Here is a 19645-nt window from a genome sequence, read left to right as displayed (position 1 = left end):
AATCCATTGTCACATTGCATAATGCTAAAAACCAAATTGGACACTTCACATAAAAAAAATTCACAATAGTCCACAACTGTGGCTACTAACTGGTTAAACCACTAATACACAAAGCATAGAGATCCTAATAGTATGCATGATCAATGGAAGCAGTTTAAGTTTAATGTACATCATGAACGAATAGCTACAAGGATTCTCAGATGCACCTCTTTGGCATTTACCAATTACTTCAGAACAAACCCAATGCCGCATTCCAAAAACCAAAATCGGCATTACACATTAAAAAAATTCACCAGATTCCACAACATTGGTTACTAACTAGTTAACTCACAAAATCAAGCAAAACTATGAGACAAACTCTTCGTTACCGACACAAGAAAGTACAACTACACAGGTAAAAAATAAAGTAAACAAAACCATCCAATCATTCATAATGAGAAACAAAAGTGCAGGGCACATATCCGACGCTTGAAACGTTGAGGTGGGTCACGGTTCCACCTCTTCTCTCTAGAAAGAACTCTCACCACATGAGAATGAATAGCACATGACACACAATAAAGCATCTTGGCGTACAATTTAGGCAAAGTGTATCCTACACATAAATAATCAATCACCCACCCAAAATCAAAATCGATCTATAAATCACAGTAAACACCCAAAATCAATCCAAAAAACAAAAAAAATCATTTCCAAAAAACACATACCATCATAGACACAAGCTTCCTGAACATCTCTAACAGCAGCTTGTTCAACGATGTTCCTCACCAAAAATCTCTTGATTGCCTTATCCTATTCCAAATCACCACCACCACCACAAAAAACAACTACTGAATCAGAAAATCTACATCCATTCATATCAGATCCCAAGAAAAAATCAAATCAAATCTGTGAAAATGAAATCAATTAGTTACCTTAGGGAAACACTTTCCACAGTTTGAACAACGGATGAAGTTAACATGACCACGGCCATGTTTGTTACGACCACCATTCCTTCGCTTAAACGTCTACAGAAATCAAAACAAAATCACCAGAAATTCAAAATCATAAACTTGTATAAATCAACATCTATCATGAAGATTGAAACATGATTTAGGGTTCATTTGATTGAAAGAGGGACTTACCATGTTGTGATTTGCAGCCGCTTCTTCTTCTTCCTCTGAAGCTCAACTTGAGAAATCTCTCCGCAGCGGCTCTGTGTGTTCTGTTGCGAATAACTTCTTAAAGAATAAGAAAAAACCCTTTTTTTGTGGTAAGAACTGAAACATCATGAAATTAAGAAAATTAAAGATTACCGATCTTCACAGAATCACAATCACAACAATACTAAGAATATTAAAGATTTGTTAGGATTCCTATATAAAACCCTAGATTCTTAAAAGAAGAAAATAAAGAAGAAAACAAAAATTAAAATCTGATTACATGCTAGCCTTGAATCTTTAGATCAAAGTAACTGCCTTTGATATCTAGATCTAATAGTTCTTCAATTTGTTGTTCTGTCCGTCAGGACTCGGGACTCAGGAGACTCTCTCTGAGTCAGGGAAGAAGAAAAAAAGAGGAAGAACCGAAGAAGAAAGATAGAAAAGCTTAGGGTTTTTCCGATTTATACGATGGAAATTTGGGTGACACGTAACAAGCTACGTGTTTCAGTTTCAGCAGGGTATGAAATTACGGGTTACGGGCCAGACCACGGGTTTCACAGTACGGGCCGGGTTAACCCGTTTCTTCACAAGCCACTAATTGTACAACCCGCGCCCGTCTTGTTTAGTTACCATCCGGGACGGGTGCGGGTTTTCACGGGACGGGACGGGCCAACCCGCGGGTTTTGGCTTGGTTTGCCAGCTCTAGTGGTCGCTAATCTGTAGATGGGGAAAAACGATTTGCTGGTTTTCACGGAATTGGGGAGATGACCGTGCCGAGAAGAATCCTTGAAACGAGAAAATGCTCAATGATAGACGCATTTATGTGTCTAATATGTCTCAATTGTATGTATTGTTAGTGCTCAGTTTTGTGTTTATTTTGTTATTTTATGTATTTGTAGGTATTTATAGAGAAATAAGCTCTTGCGGCAAAATTGGCTCGAAAAGTGGTGTTTTAGACCCCAGGATAAAGTACTAAAGGCACCCCAGAAATGCACCGGAAGCACCCCAAAAATGTGCCGGAGAAACCTCAGAAAATTACTATTTACGCCCAATAATTACTATTTGCACCACATAAGGCAAGTGCTAAAGGGAAACCAGTTCAGGATAGGGGGACACCCCTTCTTCTTCAGTTTGAAAGCGTGTTTTGGCGGGAAAATTTGGCAGTGAAGAACATAATTTTGATTCGATTTCTAGACATCTTAGGAAGAGATTCAATGGTTGTTATTCATGGGGATGACTTTATGGAGCGTAACAGACATGATATGATTGATATTTTCGGTTAAAATTGGCCACAATCTCATGTGGAAGAAAACAGAGGAGTGAACAAAACACGGTTTTTCTGGTGGATGTGGCGTGAAGATATCATCCCTGCACGGGTATACAGCCTTGTAAACATATATTTGGAGCGTGTAAGGAGTGCGTTTGGATCAAATCAAGGCTCGGAAGTTAAAAAAAAGTAAGAAAATATTCCCGAGAATATTTTCCTTAATGCCGAGTAATGAAGAATCATTTGCAGTTATGAAGGAGATTTCTTGTGCATGACAGGCTATAAAAGGTGTAGAGGATCAGTAGAGCGGGGGCTGGAGAGTTTGGGAGAGTTTAGAACAACAACAGAGGAGATTGATCGTGTTGCAGAGAAAACTTTTCTTCTGCTGCTAGGAAGAACACGAAGAACAAAAGACCACAAGAGGCAGTCGTTTATCAACAGTGACAACGACAGACACACGAGGGTCACAGAGATACAACAACACCAGTTCTTTTCTATCGTTCTTTGTAACAGTGTTTTGCAACAATTATAAACGTGGAAAACACCCGATTTTTCATTATTTTCTCTCCATTTCATCTTTGTAAACAAATTTTGAGCATGAATCAATACTTTGAGCAACTTTATACAATGATGAGCTAAACCCATCCTCTGGGGCGACGGAGGAAGCTATTTCGCCAATAAAATGTGGTAATCTCTATTTTATTTAATTTATGCAATTATTATATGATTATTTGCCTTGATAAATGAATAGAAAAAATGGTTTTTGTTAAACAATTGTTATTTCAATTGATGGAGCATGCTAGCCTAGGGTTTTGATGTCCCATACTTTCGATTTACAATTGTTATTTCTAAAAAAATTAACTTTTGCAATATTTAGAATCAATTTGAATGAAGGATTTGCATAATTATAATTAGAGAATATAAAATCACTTTGATATTGGTAATTAGTGGAATCCATAGCCCCAGTCTTCTCCATATTTTTTATATCACTTTTATTTAAGTTTCCTATATTTTTATTTAAAATTAAGTCTAAAATCTGCTTTCACAAGTCTTGAACGAATCTTATTACTACAACAACTTTGAAAACACATCAATTTTTGGCGCTACTGATGCGGACTTGTCTTTAGGCTAGATTTTTTAGATTTTTTTTTTTAGGTTTTTTTTATTTATTCTTCTTTACGTTTTTGGGTTTTTGTCTTTTTCTTTCAGATTTTGGAATTTGGAGCGAAAGAAATTTTTTCCAAAGCTTTTGGTGAATACTTAAAGACTGGAGTAAAAGGAAAGGCGAAAGGAGCGAAAGAAGAAGATTTTTTTTTATATATAAAAAAAGAGAGACATTTTTATTTTTGTAGATTTTTATTTTTTTAGACTTTCTTTTTCTTTTGCACTTTATATTTTTTTTTTTGGACTTTGGACTTTAAATTTTGGGACATTATTTTTAAACCCTACGGAAGGGTAGTTTAAATATAAATTGTTTGCAGAGAAGGACGGTGATTACGATATCACCTCGACCCTTCGGGTTCGTACATGACATAGGAGTCGTGGCCCGAGTCGACTACAAAGGTTCATCCCCCGTCTGGTACGGGAGGTAAGTTTGTCGAAACACTCGCGAATCCCCTGTCGGCGAGTTACTGTCTTCCTTCGTATGCATATATGTTGAGGACTTGAAAACGACTGCTTTAATTTCCTAGTAAAGGGTAAGGACTGGCCATACAAGATAAGGGTTCGGATTTCATCACCGTTCTCTTCTTGCCCGCCTTAGGAAAACGACACCAAACGCGAACCTAAGCCTAAAATTTTGACTAGAACGAGACCGATAGGGTAACGAGCTTAACAGGAAAGTCATTCGAAAAATATTGGTTTCTCTTTTAAGCATACTTCGAAGTTCTTGACGGTTTATGTAAGTTGAATGCGTGACTGCGCCACCTTGTAATACCGGTGAGGCCTTGGGTATCAAAGCTCCACCGAGCTTCCCTCGCCTCTATTCAACTTACTTTGACTCGGATTGATTCCAGAGGGGTTTGATTAAATTGTAACGACTTCCCGTTCGAAGGATTAGAAGCTGGTCTAGAAACAATCTAAGTGGAGCCATCATGCTTTTTGTTTGCTAGAAATAAGTAGGTTTGTTGTGGTGGAGTCAGCCTTGTTTGTGTTTGCATAGAACATCCCTTCCATTTTAAGACTTTTCTTTTTGATTTTGTTTTTCTAGTGTATGCCCAAAGTTTTTAAACGGGCCTGGAAAAGAAACACTCTAGGTCGTTTGATTAGTGACAAACCTAGTAGTTCTTCTTGTGAAGGCGGGGAGCTCGAAGACTCTTCTTTTGAGAGCCCCATTTTTGGAAACTTCAGTTTTGAGAATCTATCTCTTCGTGAGGAAAGTACTCCTAGTCCTTTGGTAGTGCCAGAAATGGCAACTTTGAAAGCTTTGCTAAACCCAACTAGGACCTCACGTCCGTCTTGTATCAAGTTAGCTGAAACCGAGGCAAATTATGAACTGAAACCTAGGACTTTACAGATGCTCTCAATGTTTTTAGGGAAGGAGAATGAGAACCCCTACTTTCGTGTTAGGGAATTTGAGGAAGTTTGTAGTACTCTGAAAATTAAGAACCTAAGTGATGATGCGTTAAAACTTAGGTTATTCCCCTTTTCCTTAAAAGATAAAGCCAAATCTTGGCTGTATAGTTTGGACTCTGAGTCAATTGAAACCTATGACCAACTTACTTCTGCCTTTATACATAAGTTTTTCCCAAGGCATAAAACATCGTCTATTAGGACACAAATATGTAGTTTTTCCCAACAAGAGGGAGAATCTTTATATAGGTACTTAGAAAGGTTCAATGACTTGATATCTCAATGTCCTCATCATGGTTTGGAGAAGGTTAGGTTAGTTTAGATCCTCTACGAGGGTTTAGATTATTCAACAACAACCATGGTTGAGTCCTTATGCACATGTGGGTTTGAGAATAAAACTGTTGATGAAGCGATGACATTTTTGAATGAAATCGCCGATAAGACCCAACAATGGGAAAATAGTAAGGAACCCCAGAAAACAATTCTTCTAAGTAGAGAAAATGTTAATAGGGTAGAAGGATCTCATGAGTCAGATGCCAAAATAACAGCTATAGCCAAAAGGTTATAAGCCTTAGAATTAGGTCATTCTAGTGGTAGTAGTGGAAGAAATGAGCCTTTTTGGGAAGGCCACGTTGTTGAAGAGCAAGCCAATGCTCTTTATAACAACACTAGGTTTGATAACCGACAGAAGTTTGACCCATATTCAGAAACCTATAACCCTGGCTGGAGAAACCGTCCAAACCTTTCTTGGTCCAAGGGACAGAATCAAGGTCAGTCTAGTAATGCTCAGGTTCCCCCAGGTTTTGTCTATACTAAGAATCCTTCAGCTCAGGCACAATTTCAGAACCCTTCAGATAAGAAGATTATGAGTTTAGAAGAGTCTCTTGCTTTGTTAACTCGTAACACTGTGCAGTTTCAGCAATCTGTTGCTCAAGGTTTAGAAGAAAATAAGAGAATAGGTCAGGCTAACTCTCAGGCTATTTCCGAGTTGAAAACCCAGGTTAGTCAGATAAATGAGTCTTTAAGAAAAAGAGGTAAGTTTCCTAGTCAGACTCAACCAACCCTAGAGGAATTAATGAAATAGGTGAAAGACCATCTGATCATGTAAATGCTACTAAAACCCTTAGGAGTGGTAGAGTGACAGACAACAAGGTTTCCATGCCTGATAGTGAACATGTTGTAGTTCACCCTTCTGAACCAGAAACTGAGGAGACTGATAAAATCTCTAAAGAGACCAATGAGGGTCTTATTGAGCCCGGTTTTGTCCCAAGAGCCCCATTCCCACAGCTGCTGGTTCCAACTAAGAGGGAGTCCAATTTTAATGATATATTGGAGGTTTTTAAGCAGGTAACTATCAACCTTCCACTACCAGATGCAATTAAGTAGATTCCCTCTTATGCCAAGTTTCTCAAGGATATGTGTACGCGAAAGCGAAAGCTTAATGTCCAGAAGAAAGCCTTTCTAGGTAGTCAGGTGAGTTCTATTATTCAGAATACCACTACTCCTAAGTATAAATACCCAGGGTCCCTACCATTTCTTGCACAATAGGTAAATACCGTGTTGAGAAACCGTTGCTTGACTTAGGAGCTGGTGTGAACTTACTACCATATCATGTGTACCTTAAGCTAGGACTTGGTGAGATGAAACCTACCCAGATGACACTTCATTTAGCTGATAGGTCCGTTAAAATTCCTCGTGGTGTGATCGAGGATGTTCTCATAGAGGTTGATAAGTTTATTTATCCAGTGGATTTTGTTATCCTAGATACCCAACCTGTCCCTGACCCAGAGAACCAGATACCGGTAATTTTAGGTCGCCCGTTTTTATCTACATCCAATGCGATCATTAACTGTCGAAATGGTATTATGAAATTGTCTTTTGGTAATATGACTATTGAGATGAACATTTTTAATATTAGTAAGCTACCCTCTGAACTAGATGACTCGAACATAGAAGAGGTGAATATGATAAGAACATTAGTCGAGGAGTCATTACCAAACACTTTGTTAGAAGATCCATTAGAGAAATGCCTAGCTCACTTTGGGATTGATTTTGATGATGATAATGTGATTAATGAGGTGAATGCTTTGTTAGATTCAACCCCTTTGTTAGATACTAGTAATGGATGGAAACCTAAAGTCGAACCACTACCAGTTTCTAAGTCTACCCTAGTTCCTTCGTTAGAAGAGCCTCCTAAGTTGGACCTAAAACCATTGCCAGATTCCCTGAAATATAGGTTTTTAGGCCCGTCAGAGACTTTACCTGTGATTATTTCTTCCGTCTTGGATAGTGACCAGGAAAGTAGGCAAGTAATCGTCCTTCAAAACAACAAGGAAGCTTTAGGGTGGACCATAGCTGACATTAAGGGTATAAGTCCCACTGTTTGTATGCATCAGATCTATTTAGAGAGTGATACCAAACCTTCTAGAGAGATGCAACTTCGACTAAACCCTAATATGAAAGAGGTAGTTCGAAACGAGGTCCTTAAGTTGTTAGATGCAGGCATTATCTACCCCATTTCAGACAGTAAGTGGGTCAGCCCCGTTCAGGTTGTTCCCAAGAAATCCGGTATTACTGTAGTCCAGAATGATAACAATGAGTTAATCCCGACCCGAGTGACCATGGGTTGGCATGTTTGTATTGACTATAGGAAATTGAACAAGGTCACTAGGAAGGACCACTTTCCCCTTCCCTTCATCGACCAGATGCTAGAGAGATTAGCTGGACATAGTCACTATTGCTTTTTAGATGGCTACTCTGGATATAATCAGATCGTTATTGCCTCAGAAGACCAGGAGAAAACCACTTTTACCTGTCCCTTTGGTATCTTTGCGTATAGACGCATGCCTTTCGGGCTTTGTAATTCCCCTGCGACTTTTCAGCGTTGCATGATGAGCATATTTTCTGACATGGTAGAACGGTTCTTAGAGGTCTTTATCGATGATTTTTCAGTGTTTGGTTCGTCTTTCGATGAGTGCTTGCATCATTTGTCACTATTGTTGACTAGGTGTAAGGAAAAGCATTTAGTGCTTAATTGGGAGAAATGTCATTTCATGGTTCGTTCAGGAATTGTTTTAGGGCATATCATATCTTTTAAGGGTATAGAGGTAGATAAAGCCAAAGTTGACCTTATTAAGACTTTACAGGTCCCAAAAACCGTAAGAGATATTAGGTCATTCTTAGGGCATGCAGGTTTTTATCGTCGATTCATTAAGGATTTTAGCCTAATTTCTAGACCTCTTTGCAATTTGCTTGCAAAAGATGTTAAGTTTGTCTTTGATGATGCTTTTTTAGAGGCTTTTGAGAAGCTTAAGAATTTACTCACTACCGCCCCCATAGTCCAGGCACCCAACTGGAACCTACCTTTTGAGATCATGTGTGATGCTTCAGATTATGCTATTGGTGTTGTGCTAGGTCAGCGAGAAAACAAATTACTTCATGTGATTTACTATGCTAGCAAAACTCGGAATGATGCCCAGTTGAACTATACCACTACCGAGAAGGAACTGTTAGCCATTGTGTTTGCCTTAGACAAGTTTAGACCCTATCTCTTAGGTTCTAAGATCATCATATATACTGATCATGTTTCTTTGAAATATCTTTTTTCTAAGAAGGATACAAAACCTAGATTGATTAGGTGGATCCTTTTGTTGCAAGAGTTTTCTCCAGACATTAGAGACAAAAAGGGTGCCGAAAATGTTGTAGCAGACCACTTGTCTAGGCTAGTTGTTAGTTCCCCTGATGATTCCCTTCCTATAAGGGATAGCTTTCCTGATGAACAATTGTTCTTTGTTACCCAATTACCTTGGTATACGAATATAGTGAACTACCGAATGCCCCAACATTGGGGTAAACAAGTAGGTTTTATCTGAGGTTAAGCACTTCTTTTGGGATGATCCTTATTTGTTTAAGTATTGTCCAGACCAGATTATTAGGAGATGTATACCTGAGAGTGACCAGTCCAGTATTATTTCCTTTTGTCATGATCATGCTTGTGGGGGTCACTTTATTGCTAAGAAAACTGCTGCTAAGATATTGCAGTGTGGATTCTATTGTCCTTCGTTGTTTAAAGACTCCCACAGTTACTGTGTGACTTGTGAACGTTGCCATAAATTAGGAACCATTTCCCGTAGGAACATGATGCCCTTGAACCCTATTTTAGTTGTGGAGGTCTTTGACGTGTGGGGTATTGACTTTATGGGTCCGTTTCCTAATTTTTTTTGGTAACTTATACATCCTTGTCGTTGTAGACTATGTCTCTAAGTGGATTGAGGCGGCTGCGTGTAAAACCAATGACCATAGGGTTGTGATTGAGTTCTTGAAAAATAATATACTTACACGTTTTGGTACACCGCGAGCTATAATTAGTGATGGAGGGTCGCACTTTTGTAATGGACCTTTTAGGCTTTTGATGAAGAAATATGGTATTACACATAAGGTAGCTACCCCGTATCATCCACAGACTAGTGGTCAGGTAGAAGTTTCCAATAGGGAGATAAAACGTATATTAGAGAAAACAGTTAATCCTAATCGGAAAGACTGGTCGTCTAGGCTTACTGATTCCTTATAGGCTTACCGAATTGCGTTTAAGACCCCCATTGGAATGTCACCTTATCTACTTGTGTATGGAAAGGCATGTCACTTACATGTTGAGTTATAACATAGAGCTTATTGGGCTGTTAAGCAGCTAAATTTTTCACTTGACAAGGCAGGAGCCCATAGGAAACTCCAGCTCAATGAGTTGGAAGAGATTCATAGAGATGCATACGATAGTCCTAAGGAGTATAAGAACAAAATGAAACTTGTGCATGATAGAAATATCTTAAGAAAGTCATTTTCTCCAGGTCAAAAAGTTCTTCTGTATGATACCCGCTTGCATCTTTTCCCTGGGAAGTTACGTTCTCGGTGGACGGGTCCTTTTATTGTTCGCACTGTCTTTCCTCATGAAGTTGTTGAGATCGAGACACCAGATGGTAGTAGTTCTTCGAAGGTTAACGGTCAGAGATTGAAACCCTTTTTAGAGCCCTTTCCTACAGGTGATATTGAGGAGGTCCCTCTAGAGGACCCTGTTTACCCTTGATTGACCATCGGGGCGATTGTACGTTGTTGTATATTAGTTTTTGATTTCTCCAGGTACTATCTTTCCGACTTCTCTCTTTACTAATTCCTCATGTTACTTTACTGTTTGGTATTGCTTTTTCATTAGAAACATTGAGGACAATGTTAGATTTAAGTTTGGGGGTGGGGAAGAAACTTTTTGTTAGATTTTAGTTGCAATAAATAAACTCCAGAGCCTAGAAATTTATGCTTATTAAGGTTGGCACTAACCAATCTAAGTGGATGGGAACATCTTGGTTATAGGAGTTGAGGAACCAATCTGATTAGATGGAAACATCTAAAGAGTCTATTCATAAAAGCACAGAGCTCAGGTGTTAGAATTAAAAAAAAACATGGTAGTTTCGCCATATCTCGTTGAATCCTAATCCTTCTGTTTTATTTTTTTAAGTGATTTGGTGGGGCACACGATTCAAGTTGTTACCTTTGCTAGGGCGGAATAGAGTGATTGACATACAAAAAAAAAAAAAAAACCTCCAGAGCCTAGAAATTTATGTTAGCTTTTAGTTGCAATAAATAAACTCCAGAGCCTAGAAATTTATGCTTATTAAGGTTGGCACTAACCAATCTAAGTGGATGGGAACATCTTGGTTATACGAGTTAAGGAACCAATCTGATTATATGGAAACATCTAAAGAGTCTATTCATAAAATCACAGAGCTCAGGTGTTAGAATTGAAAAAAAACATGGTAGTTTCGCCATATCTCGTTGAATCCTAATCCTTCTGTTTTTATTTTTTTAAGTGATTTGGTGGGGCACACGATTCAAGTTGTTACCTTTGCTAGGGTGGAATAGAGTGATTGAGATACGAAAAAAGAAAAAGAAAAAAAAAGAAATGAGACCAGACCATTAGACCAACCGGAATAAATTCAATAAAGTCGACCACTGGTGCCCTTGTATATGCCAGTTGTGTTGACCTAGAGTTAGGTTTATCGACCACTGGTTCCCTTGTATATTCCAGTTGTGTTGATATTAGTCAGACCGGTATCTCAGTCCATTAGGATAGGTTCACCTTGGCAGAGGCCTTCAGACAGATATGGGAAACACCGTCCACTTTTAACCATCTCTTTATCCATCTTCTTAATCTTTCCATGTGATTAGTTGACTCCGGTTATGATGTACATAAACTATCTGAGTAGAGCTCTGTCACTTATATATGAATTTTAGTATGCTGAGTGCAAACTCGTGTACATCAATTGGAATTTCGCATCAGGGTACTTCCTCCTGTAGTCAATGAGAGTATGTCAACCAAGGAGATTCTTTAGTGCCTTCCAAGGTTCTGCGTAGATAGCTAGGGTCTGGAGTAAAGGTTTTGTGTGTACACCTCTAGTAAACCCTCCGGAGACAACACTCCGCCGCTAGGGCCACCTAGCGGTTTAACCTTGCTGCACGTGCTAAGTGTAGTCTTTTTATTTTGTAGTTTTGATTTGCTCGAGGACTAGCAAATAATAAGTTTGGGGGTGTTGATAGACGCATTTATGTGTCTAATATGTCTCAATTGTATGTATTGTTAGTGCTCAATTTTGTATTTATTTTGTTATTTTATGTATTTGTAGGTATTTATAGAGAAATAAGCTCTTGCGGTAAAAATTGGCTCGAAAAGTGGTGTTTTACACCCCAGGATAAAGTACTAAAGGCACCCCAGAAATGCACCGGAAGCACCCCAAAAATGTGCCGGAGAAACCCCAGAAAATTACTATTTATGCCCAATAATTACTATTTGCACCCCATAAGGCAAGTGCTAAAGGGAAACCAGTTTAGGATAGGGGGACACACCTTCTTCTTCAGTTTGAAAACGTGTTTTGGCGGGAAAATTTGGCAGTGAAGAACATAATTTTGATTCGATTTCTAGACATCTTAGGAAGAGATTCAATGGCTGTTATTCATGGGGATGACTTTATGGAGCGTAACAGACATGATGTGATTGATATTTTCGGTTAAAATTGGCTACAATCTCGTGTGGAAGAAAACAGAGGAGTGAACAAAACACGGTTTTTCTGGTGGATGTGGCGTGAAGATATCAGCCCTGCACGGGTATACAGCCTTGTAAACATATTTTGGAGCGTGTAAGGAGTGCGTTTGGATCAAATCAAGGCTCGGAAGTTAAAAAAAAAGTAAGAAAATATTCCCGAGAATATTTTCCTCAATGCCGAGTAATGAAGAATCATTCGCAGTTATGAAGGAGATTTCTTGTGCATGACAGGCTATAAAAGGTGTAGAGGATCAGTAGAGCGGGGGCTGGAGAGTTTGGGAGAGTTTAGAAAAACAACAGAGGAGATTGATCGTGTTGCAGAGAAAACTTTTCTGCTGCTGCTAGGAAGAACACGAAGAACAAAAGACCACAAGAGGCAGTCGTTTATCAACAGTGACAACAACAGACACACGAGGGTCACAGAGATACAACAACAACAGTTTATCAACAATTATAAACGTTGCAAACACCCGATTTTTCATTATTTTCTCCCCATTTCATCTTTGTAAACAAATTTTGAGCATGAATCAATACTTTGAGCAAGTTTATACAATGATGAGCTAAACCCATCCTCTGGGGCGACGGAGGAAGCTATTTCGCCAATAAAATGTGGTAATCTCTATTTTATTTAATTTATGCAATTATTATATGATTATTTGCCTTGATAAATGAATAGAAAAAAATGGTTTTTGTTAAACAATTGTTATTTCAATTGATGGAGCATGCTAGCCTAGGGCTTTGATGTCCCATACTTTCGATTTACAATTGTTATTTCTAAAAAAATCAACTTTTGCAATATTTAGAATCAATTTGAATGAAGGATTTGCATAATTATAATTAGAGAATATAAAATCACTTTGATATTGGTAATTTGTGGAATCCATACCCCCAGTCTTCTCCATATTTTTCATATCACTTTTATTTAAGTTTCCTATATTTTTATTTAAATTAAGCCTAAAATCTGCTTTCACAATTCTTGAACGAATCTTATTACTACAACAACTTTGAAAACACATCACTCAACCTCACACAAATGCACTGCAAGAAAGGAGTGCTTTAAGTTCGAGAGATCAATCTGTAGGACTCCGGCATAAACCAAGACAATGGCCATTCCAGAGTCAATTCGATCACAAGAGAGGATGGTTGATCTGTAGGAGGGAAGCTGAGAAATGTGTGAGATCAATGGTGATCGAGATTGTAGGTGTGTTGTGTATTCTGCGTAAGAAAGTTCTGAATGATTAAATTTTACTCAGTTGAGAGTGATTGCTCAGATGATGAGTTCGTGTGGACGAAAGATTGTTTGTATGAACTTGTCGATAAATTCTTGTTTGTTTCAATCAGGATTCAGAGACTTATTTATATTGCTGGAATTGTAAACACCTTGATCTCATGAAGTGTAACACTTGTTGAAGTCAAAGAATGGGGAAGTGGAAAATCGTGTCAAAACCAGTTGCTCATCGTGCGGAGACTTGGTTGATTTTCCATCCACTACTTTTGCTAACTCCTTAAACTGATTGCACGACTTGCTCACATTCTCATTGTATGCATGAACACACGTGTCGTAGACCGCCATACCAAAACCCTAGTTAATATCCCCCCATGTGACATGATTGACATCTCATGGAGTCAGTTGATGACTTTATAGGACGATGAGTCCTTGTATTGCTCAGTCGAACGTGATTTGCAAATGTTCCGAGACTCATGAATTGAACATGTCTGCTGAGACAAAAGTACATTGTCGAATAAATGTTAATTGATAAAATGAACAAATATTGTTCCGAGTCGTTGAATATTGATAGTTGAACCAATATCCCTTGATCTGAGAAAATATTGCTCATCTGAGCATATGTTTCCCATTTGATGAATTGTTGAATATTAATAGTTGAACCAATATTCTTTGGTGTGAGCAGATGTTGCTCATTTGAAAAAATATTGCTCGTTTGAGGAATCATTGGTAACAGGACCAAGATAAATTTAAAATACTGGCAGCTGAACCGAGTATAATTAATTAGGTTGTTGATCATGGGATCAACATAAAATTATTAGCGTTTGAATCTAGAATTATGAACCTTGGATTCGAAACCCTAATTTTGATCAACTGCTGAATTGATGATAAATTGATGATTTATTGAAAATCATCCATGAAATGAATGAGGGAACGACTACATGGGATGATGAATCGACCATGTAGCGCCCAGATGCTCAAGTGAGAAAAATACCAAAGTCTCTTGAAGACCAGTTGGTGAAAGGACGATTAAATGCTGGTTTAATCATTTATTAAAATAATGCTTGTGCGAGCGTCAGGTAGTAGAACCTGAATATGGAGAGATGAGGGACCGACCAAGGGGTCATGGGACCGGCCTTTGGTGGTCGTGGGACCAGCTGATGGTCGTGTGAGCAAACTCCAAGTTGTTTGAAAAGAGTTTGGACCCAGTATGAGCAATAGAGCAAATTAGGTCAAAATTGTTAAAACACGTGGGACCGGATATTTGCAAGCCTTAGGTCCGTCCTTGATCGGTGAAGGAGACATGCCCGTGTAACCATAATGTCCGTGTCTCAGTCCTGAGAGTTTCGATATTTTCTGATGCGCGTTTGAGCAACATTTTGAAAAAATATGAAGAAATCAGGGATTTTTGCTGAAAACAGGAAAACTTCATGAGATGAAGGAATAAATAATAAAATAATGGAAGATTCATAAATTGTGGGACCGGATATGGCCAAGGTATGGTCGGCCGACAAAAGAGCCCGGTCCCAAGACACTTTTTCTAATTTTATAATATTTTTCATGATTTTATGGAAATATCATAAAATCAAAGAGTTTGTTGAAACCAAGGAATTTGTTGAAATCAAGGAGTTTCCATGAGATGAAGGAAACATAAAAAATAATAATAATAAAATAAGGGGTGTGTGGGACCGGCTAGGGCATGATCGGCCGGCTAGGCCCCGGTCCCACGAGTTTCCCTAATTTTATATTATTTTCATGACTTGAGGGAAATTTCATGAATTTAAGGAGTTTGCTGAAACTAGGGAGTTTCCTTGAAGTGAAGGAGTTTCCATGAGACGAGGGAAACAAATAATATTAAAATAATGGGACAAGGGCGTGTGGGACGGCCACGGCTAGGGCATGGGCGGCTGGCCAATGAGCCCGGTCCCGTGAGTTTCCTCCCTAATTTTATATAATTTCCATGAGTTGAGGGAAATATCATGAAATCATGGAATTTTCATGGGATGAGAGAAATAACAAAATAATAAGGAACTATGAGGTGCGGGACCGGCCACGGCAAGGGCTTGGCCGGCCGGCCGGCTTGTGAGCCCGGTCCCACGACATATTTCCTAATTATTTTATTTCTTTGATGCGAGGAAACACCATGAGACTGGGGAGTTTACTTGAAACGAAGGAGATTTTCTCGAATGAAGATGTTTTCATGAGATCAGGGAAAAATAACAAAGTATGATAAAATATAGAATTGGGCGTGGGCTGGCCACGGCGTGACTGGCCGGCCGGTGGGCTCAGTCCCCTGACGCCTTTGCTAATATTTTATTATTATTATTCCTATTTTGTATAGGTTCATCGTTCATTCGTGTTTTGGAATGCTCGTTTGCATTCAGGTGCTCATTTGTGCATTAATGCTAAGTACACTCGCACCATTTTGGTCGGGGCTTACTCGATAGCTTCTCAGATGCCCGTACGTTGAATATTTATTACTAACCCGTGGAATTCTGCTGGGAAGAACCACGAATTGAAGTGACGAATATTACGAAGAATTGTAGAATATTGCTGAATATTCAGTTAACGATTAGAGATAATTAATTGATGGCTCTATACTAGCAGGCATGCTGTCTAGGAGCATTAATTATCTGAGAATTGATAAATATGAGCTTGTTGAAACGTCATATTACTTTTATATAGTCAGGGAAAACATTGTTGTATCCTGAAGACGTTGTTTCTCTATACTAGCAGGCAAGCTTTCTAGGAGCCGTCCAATCATTCGATTTTATATAGAATTAATTACTGAAATTGCTCAGCTTTTATGAGATATGTCGTTGCCTCAGCTGAGAGACTGCACATCCACATATACTCTGAGAGATAAAATTCTCAGTCAGAGATTCTTGCGGCACGAGCTTTCATGCTTTCGACGAGAGACATGGGTCTCAATACTCATTTGATTGCTGGATCAGGAGTACTACAACTATGGTTTTACGATTTTAGGCTTTTTCGAAAATCCACCATCTACAACTACAATGCTCTATTCGTAGTCCGAGACTAACTCTAGTAGACTATAAATCAAGATTTATTTTTGACCATCTAAATTTGACAACAAAGCTTGATATACCAAAACTTGCGAGTTTGACCGAGCGATGTTCTAACATGCACCAAATCCCATAGTGGTTGCCATATTATCTCCTCTTTGATTAGCTATATTTCTCATTTTCAGGCAGGAAAAAATGCATCATAATGCTTGCTCTAACAATATTCAAGAAACACTAACAATATTAAAAATTAATTTATGTGAAGCTGGAAACCTTCTTCTCAACACATTATTAATTCACCAATTTTTGTACCATTAGCCATAATATTCTTTCAACAATCACTCTTTGCAATTTATTTTATTCATTTTAGTATATGCAAGTCAGAATTGGCCTATGCGATTTGGACCAAAAATATTACCGAGGCCTTTGACCGCCTCGACAAAAAGTGATAATCAATCCCTGCCTAAGCAATAATCCCAAGTCCGTACCTACTATGATCGGTCGTTTAAGAGGCATAGTAATGAAATACAATGATGACGCATTATTTGCAACTTCGCATTGGCCAGAAATGCATGGTGCATTCAGAGTTGTAGACTATGCCAATGCATGGGCCAAACAGGGTTTGGACATGACCAAAGATGCGATATTAGCATCAATAGGTACTAAAAGAGTTTGGCACATATCTTGTATGCATGAGGTATGCAGGGCTGCAAGCAAGACTTGTATCATTGGGGGAGTGATGCACAACAATGATAGCAGTACTTTGGCTGGACAAGCTATCATAACGCTGCAAGGCTAAAAACATGTACCAGGCACATGGCCTTGACGGTTAAGATTTGGTTACACGGAGTTGGCGTTTTCTTTATGCTCTCTAAGGCTAAGAATTGCCTCTGTGGCTTTAGGAAAGGAGTTAGGAAAGTTGGCACGGTTGTCCAACTACCTTGTATAAAGTAAATATGTAACTGCTAGTCAGTTATTTGTATATAGATTTTGTAAGGCTATAAAAGCCTAATCTTGTGAAGTTTTGGGTTTCCAGAACAAGGAGAGTTTGTGTAACCTAAAATGTGCAGTAATAATAAGGCTTCGGCCAAGATTAAAGATAAATTCTGTTGGTGCATTTGTGCCTTTGTTTGGCTTACTGTTTTATGCATCAAGTGGAGTGTGTGCGCTGATTTGGTGGCTTTGAATAATTGTGAGCAGAACCTCTGTTTATTATGGGATGAATAGAGTTTTAGTCAATAAGTAAAGAAATTGACTAAGTGCAAATAGGATGAGACTGTGTTGATGAGCATAGTGTCGTTGTCAAGGTTGGTTGTTCCATTTGGATAGTTTAAACATGTGACAATTCGGATATCGTAGCCTTGGTTAGGGTCTATTTGTTCACATTGGAATATAGAAGGCTACTTGAGATTGTTGTTGTTCTTGAAGACGGTTGAGAATTGTATTTGAAATGAAGGATCCACACTAAGAGTATAAGGCCTAAAAAGGATGAGACGAAGATCAAGACAAAGGTTAGCATTAAAGGTGAAAAGACGAGGGTACCCAAATATACCTCAATCTAAAACTTTTCCACCTATAAGTCCTTTCTACGAAAGTGATTGTCTATGGACTGAGTCGAGACAATACAACTAATCGGTTCACACTTCGTGTGATCGTCTATGGATACGAGATCGAGACAATACGACAACAAGATAACTTGAGCGATTGACTATAGATACAAGATTGAGACAATACAACAACGAAGTATGATTACTTAATAATAGGTTCGGACTTAACCAAAAACAATAGCATTGCTATCAAGTAATTAGGAATTAACGTTTGTGTATTTTACTTCTAATTATAATAAAAAACAATTATAATTGCGGAAATAGAAAAGTAAAAGATACAACAAGATTTTGTTAACAAGAAAACCGCAAGTGCAGAAAAACCTCGGGACCTTGTCCAGAATTGAGTACTCTCAGGATTAAGCCGCTATAAAAAATATAAACCAACTTCGTATAGTTGAGACCAAACAACTAAACCTATAGTTCACCTAGTTCCGTATGTATCCCTGCGCCTCCAACTTGCAATAAGTCACGCACTTGGAACAATTCCTTTGGTTCGTATTCCAAACAGTAAAGGAACAACAAATTTGTTCGGTAACAATTATTTTCAAACAAGTGATATGAGTTTAACAAAAGGCTCTTCCGTTTATCCCAATAAACTCCTTTGTCAGGTTCTTAGATCTATTTAAAAATACAACTACCAAAGTAGTTGGGTCTAGATTTTTCAATCAATACTCTTAGTCACAAAGACAATATATTGATGCCGATCTACTCAACTAATCAATCAAGGTTATCACAAAGATAAAAAGATTATAGTTGGATCCCCAGCCGATCAAGTCTTGTGCACACCAAAGATTATGAAATCAAACAAACAATCTTCTTTGTCTTCAAATCTTCTTAGATATTCAATAAATACCTGCACACAATCAACTTGAATCTCTTGTGATCAATCACACACAGAACAGAGTCTGTTAACAATGGATTATCAGAAGACGTCTTTAGATCTAAAAACAGTCTAAAGATCCCCGTCGAAACTTCGATCTAGTTTGAGTGAATCTTATATCATAAGAGAAGATTAGCATAAACAAACTAGGTGCAATCAAAGTTCAACCACCGTTAGTCAATCAAATCAATCGAAAACTAATAATAAACTGCAATTATCTAGTTTCCCACCAACGGTACTCGTAGAGCTTCCCAATCCCAAAGAAGTCTTCAAAACGAGCGGTCGTAAAAGATTTCGCCTAATTAGGGTACTTTCCTCTCCGAATAGACGGATCCACCAGTAACAACACAACTAGGTAGTTCTCATGGCTCTGAGGATTAGTTTGTTTGAAATGCAAACTTCAATATTTATAGACCAAGGGAGTTTGGACACCAAGGAATTTCCAAAATCGAAAATATTCTCAAGATATGCAATATATTTCCAAATTTGGTTTTCATAATTCCTGGAAATGCTCTGTCCAAATATTGACCGAAATATCAGTAGAAAATCTCCAATTAGTAAATGCACATTACCAATTTTTATTTTCTAAAGATATGCATTTTAATTGCTGGAAATTAAAAGCATATAAAACTAAAAACCTTAATTAAAAGATTCTCAATTTATTTCGATCCGAGATTCTTTCCTTTAGCTATTAAGGAATATCTTTGAATTAGTTCATCTGATTTCCAAGAACTATGTGATTGATCAAAAACATTCAATCACCATTCATGGGTTTGACGGTTCTACCAAAACAAGTTTCTGTTCTACCTCCAAGTGGCTACTAGGATCGGTCACACTAGTTAC

The 19645-nt window shown here is 38.2% G+C and overlaps 1 protein-coding gene and 1 pseudogene across 1 annotated transcript; both read right to left on the bottom strand.

The window, feature by feature from the left end:
* Positions 1 to 428: 428 nt before the first annotated feature.
* LOC113290948 (40S ribosomal protein S26-like) lies at positions 429 to 1195 on the bottom strand. Its single transcript, XM_026540530.1, has 4 exons — positions 1122 to 1195; positions 912 to 1004; positions 705 to 789; positions 429 to 592 (listed from the first exon to the last, which is right to left on the bottom strand). The coding sequence occupies exons 1-4, from the start codon at positions 1122 to 1124 to the stop codon at positions 429 to 431; spliced, it is 345 nt and encodes a 114-aa protein (XP_026396315.1). The 5' UTR covers positions 1125 to 1195.
* Positions 1196 to 5177: 3982 nt separating this feature from the next.
* LOC113292058 lies at positions 5178 to 5277 on the bottom strand (annotated as a pseudogene).
* Between the last annotated feature and the right edge of the window lie 14368 nt (positions 5278 to 19645).

Source organism: Papaver somniferum, chromosome 6 (genome assembly GCF_003573695.1).
Source record: "Papaver somniferum cultivar HN1 chromosome 6, ASM357369v1, whole genome shotgun sequence".
In the NCBI taxonomy this organism is placed as follows: domain Eukaryota; kingdom Viridiplantae; phylum Streptophyta; class Magnoliopsida; order Ranunculales; family Papaveraceae; genus Papaver; species Papaver somniferum.
Note: the sequence above shows the minus strand (reverse complement) of the source record. Positions and strands in the feature narration are given on the sequence as shown.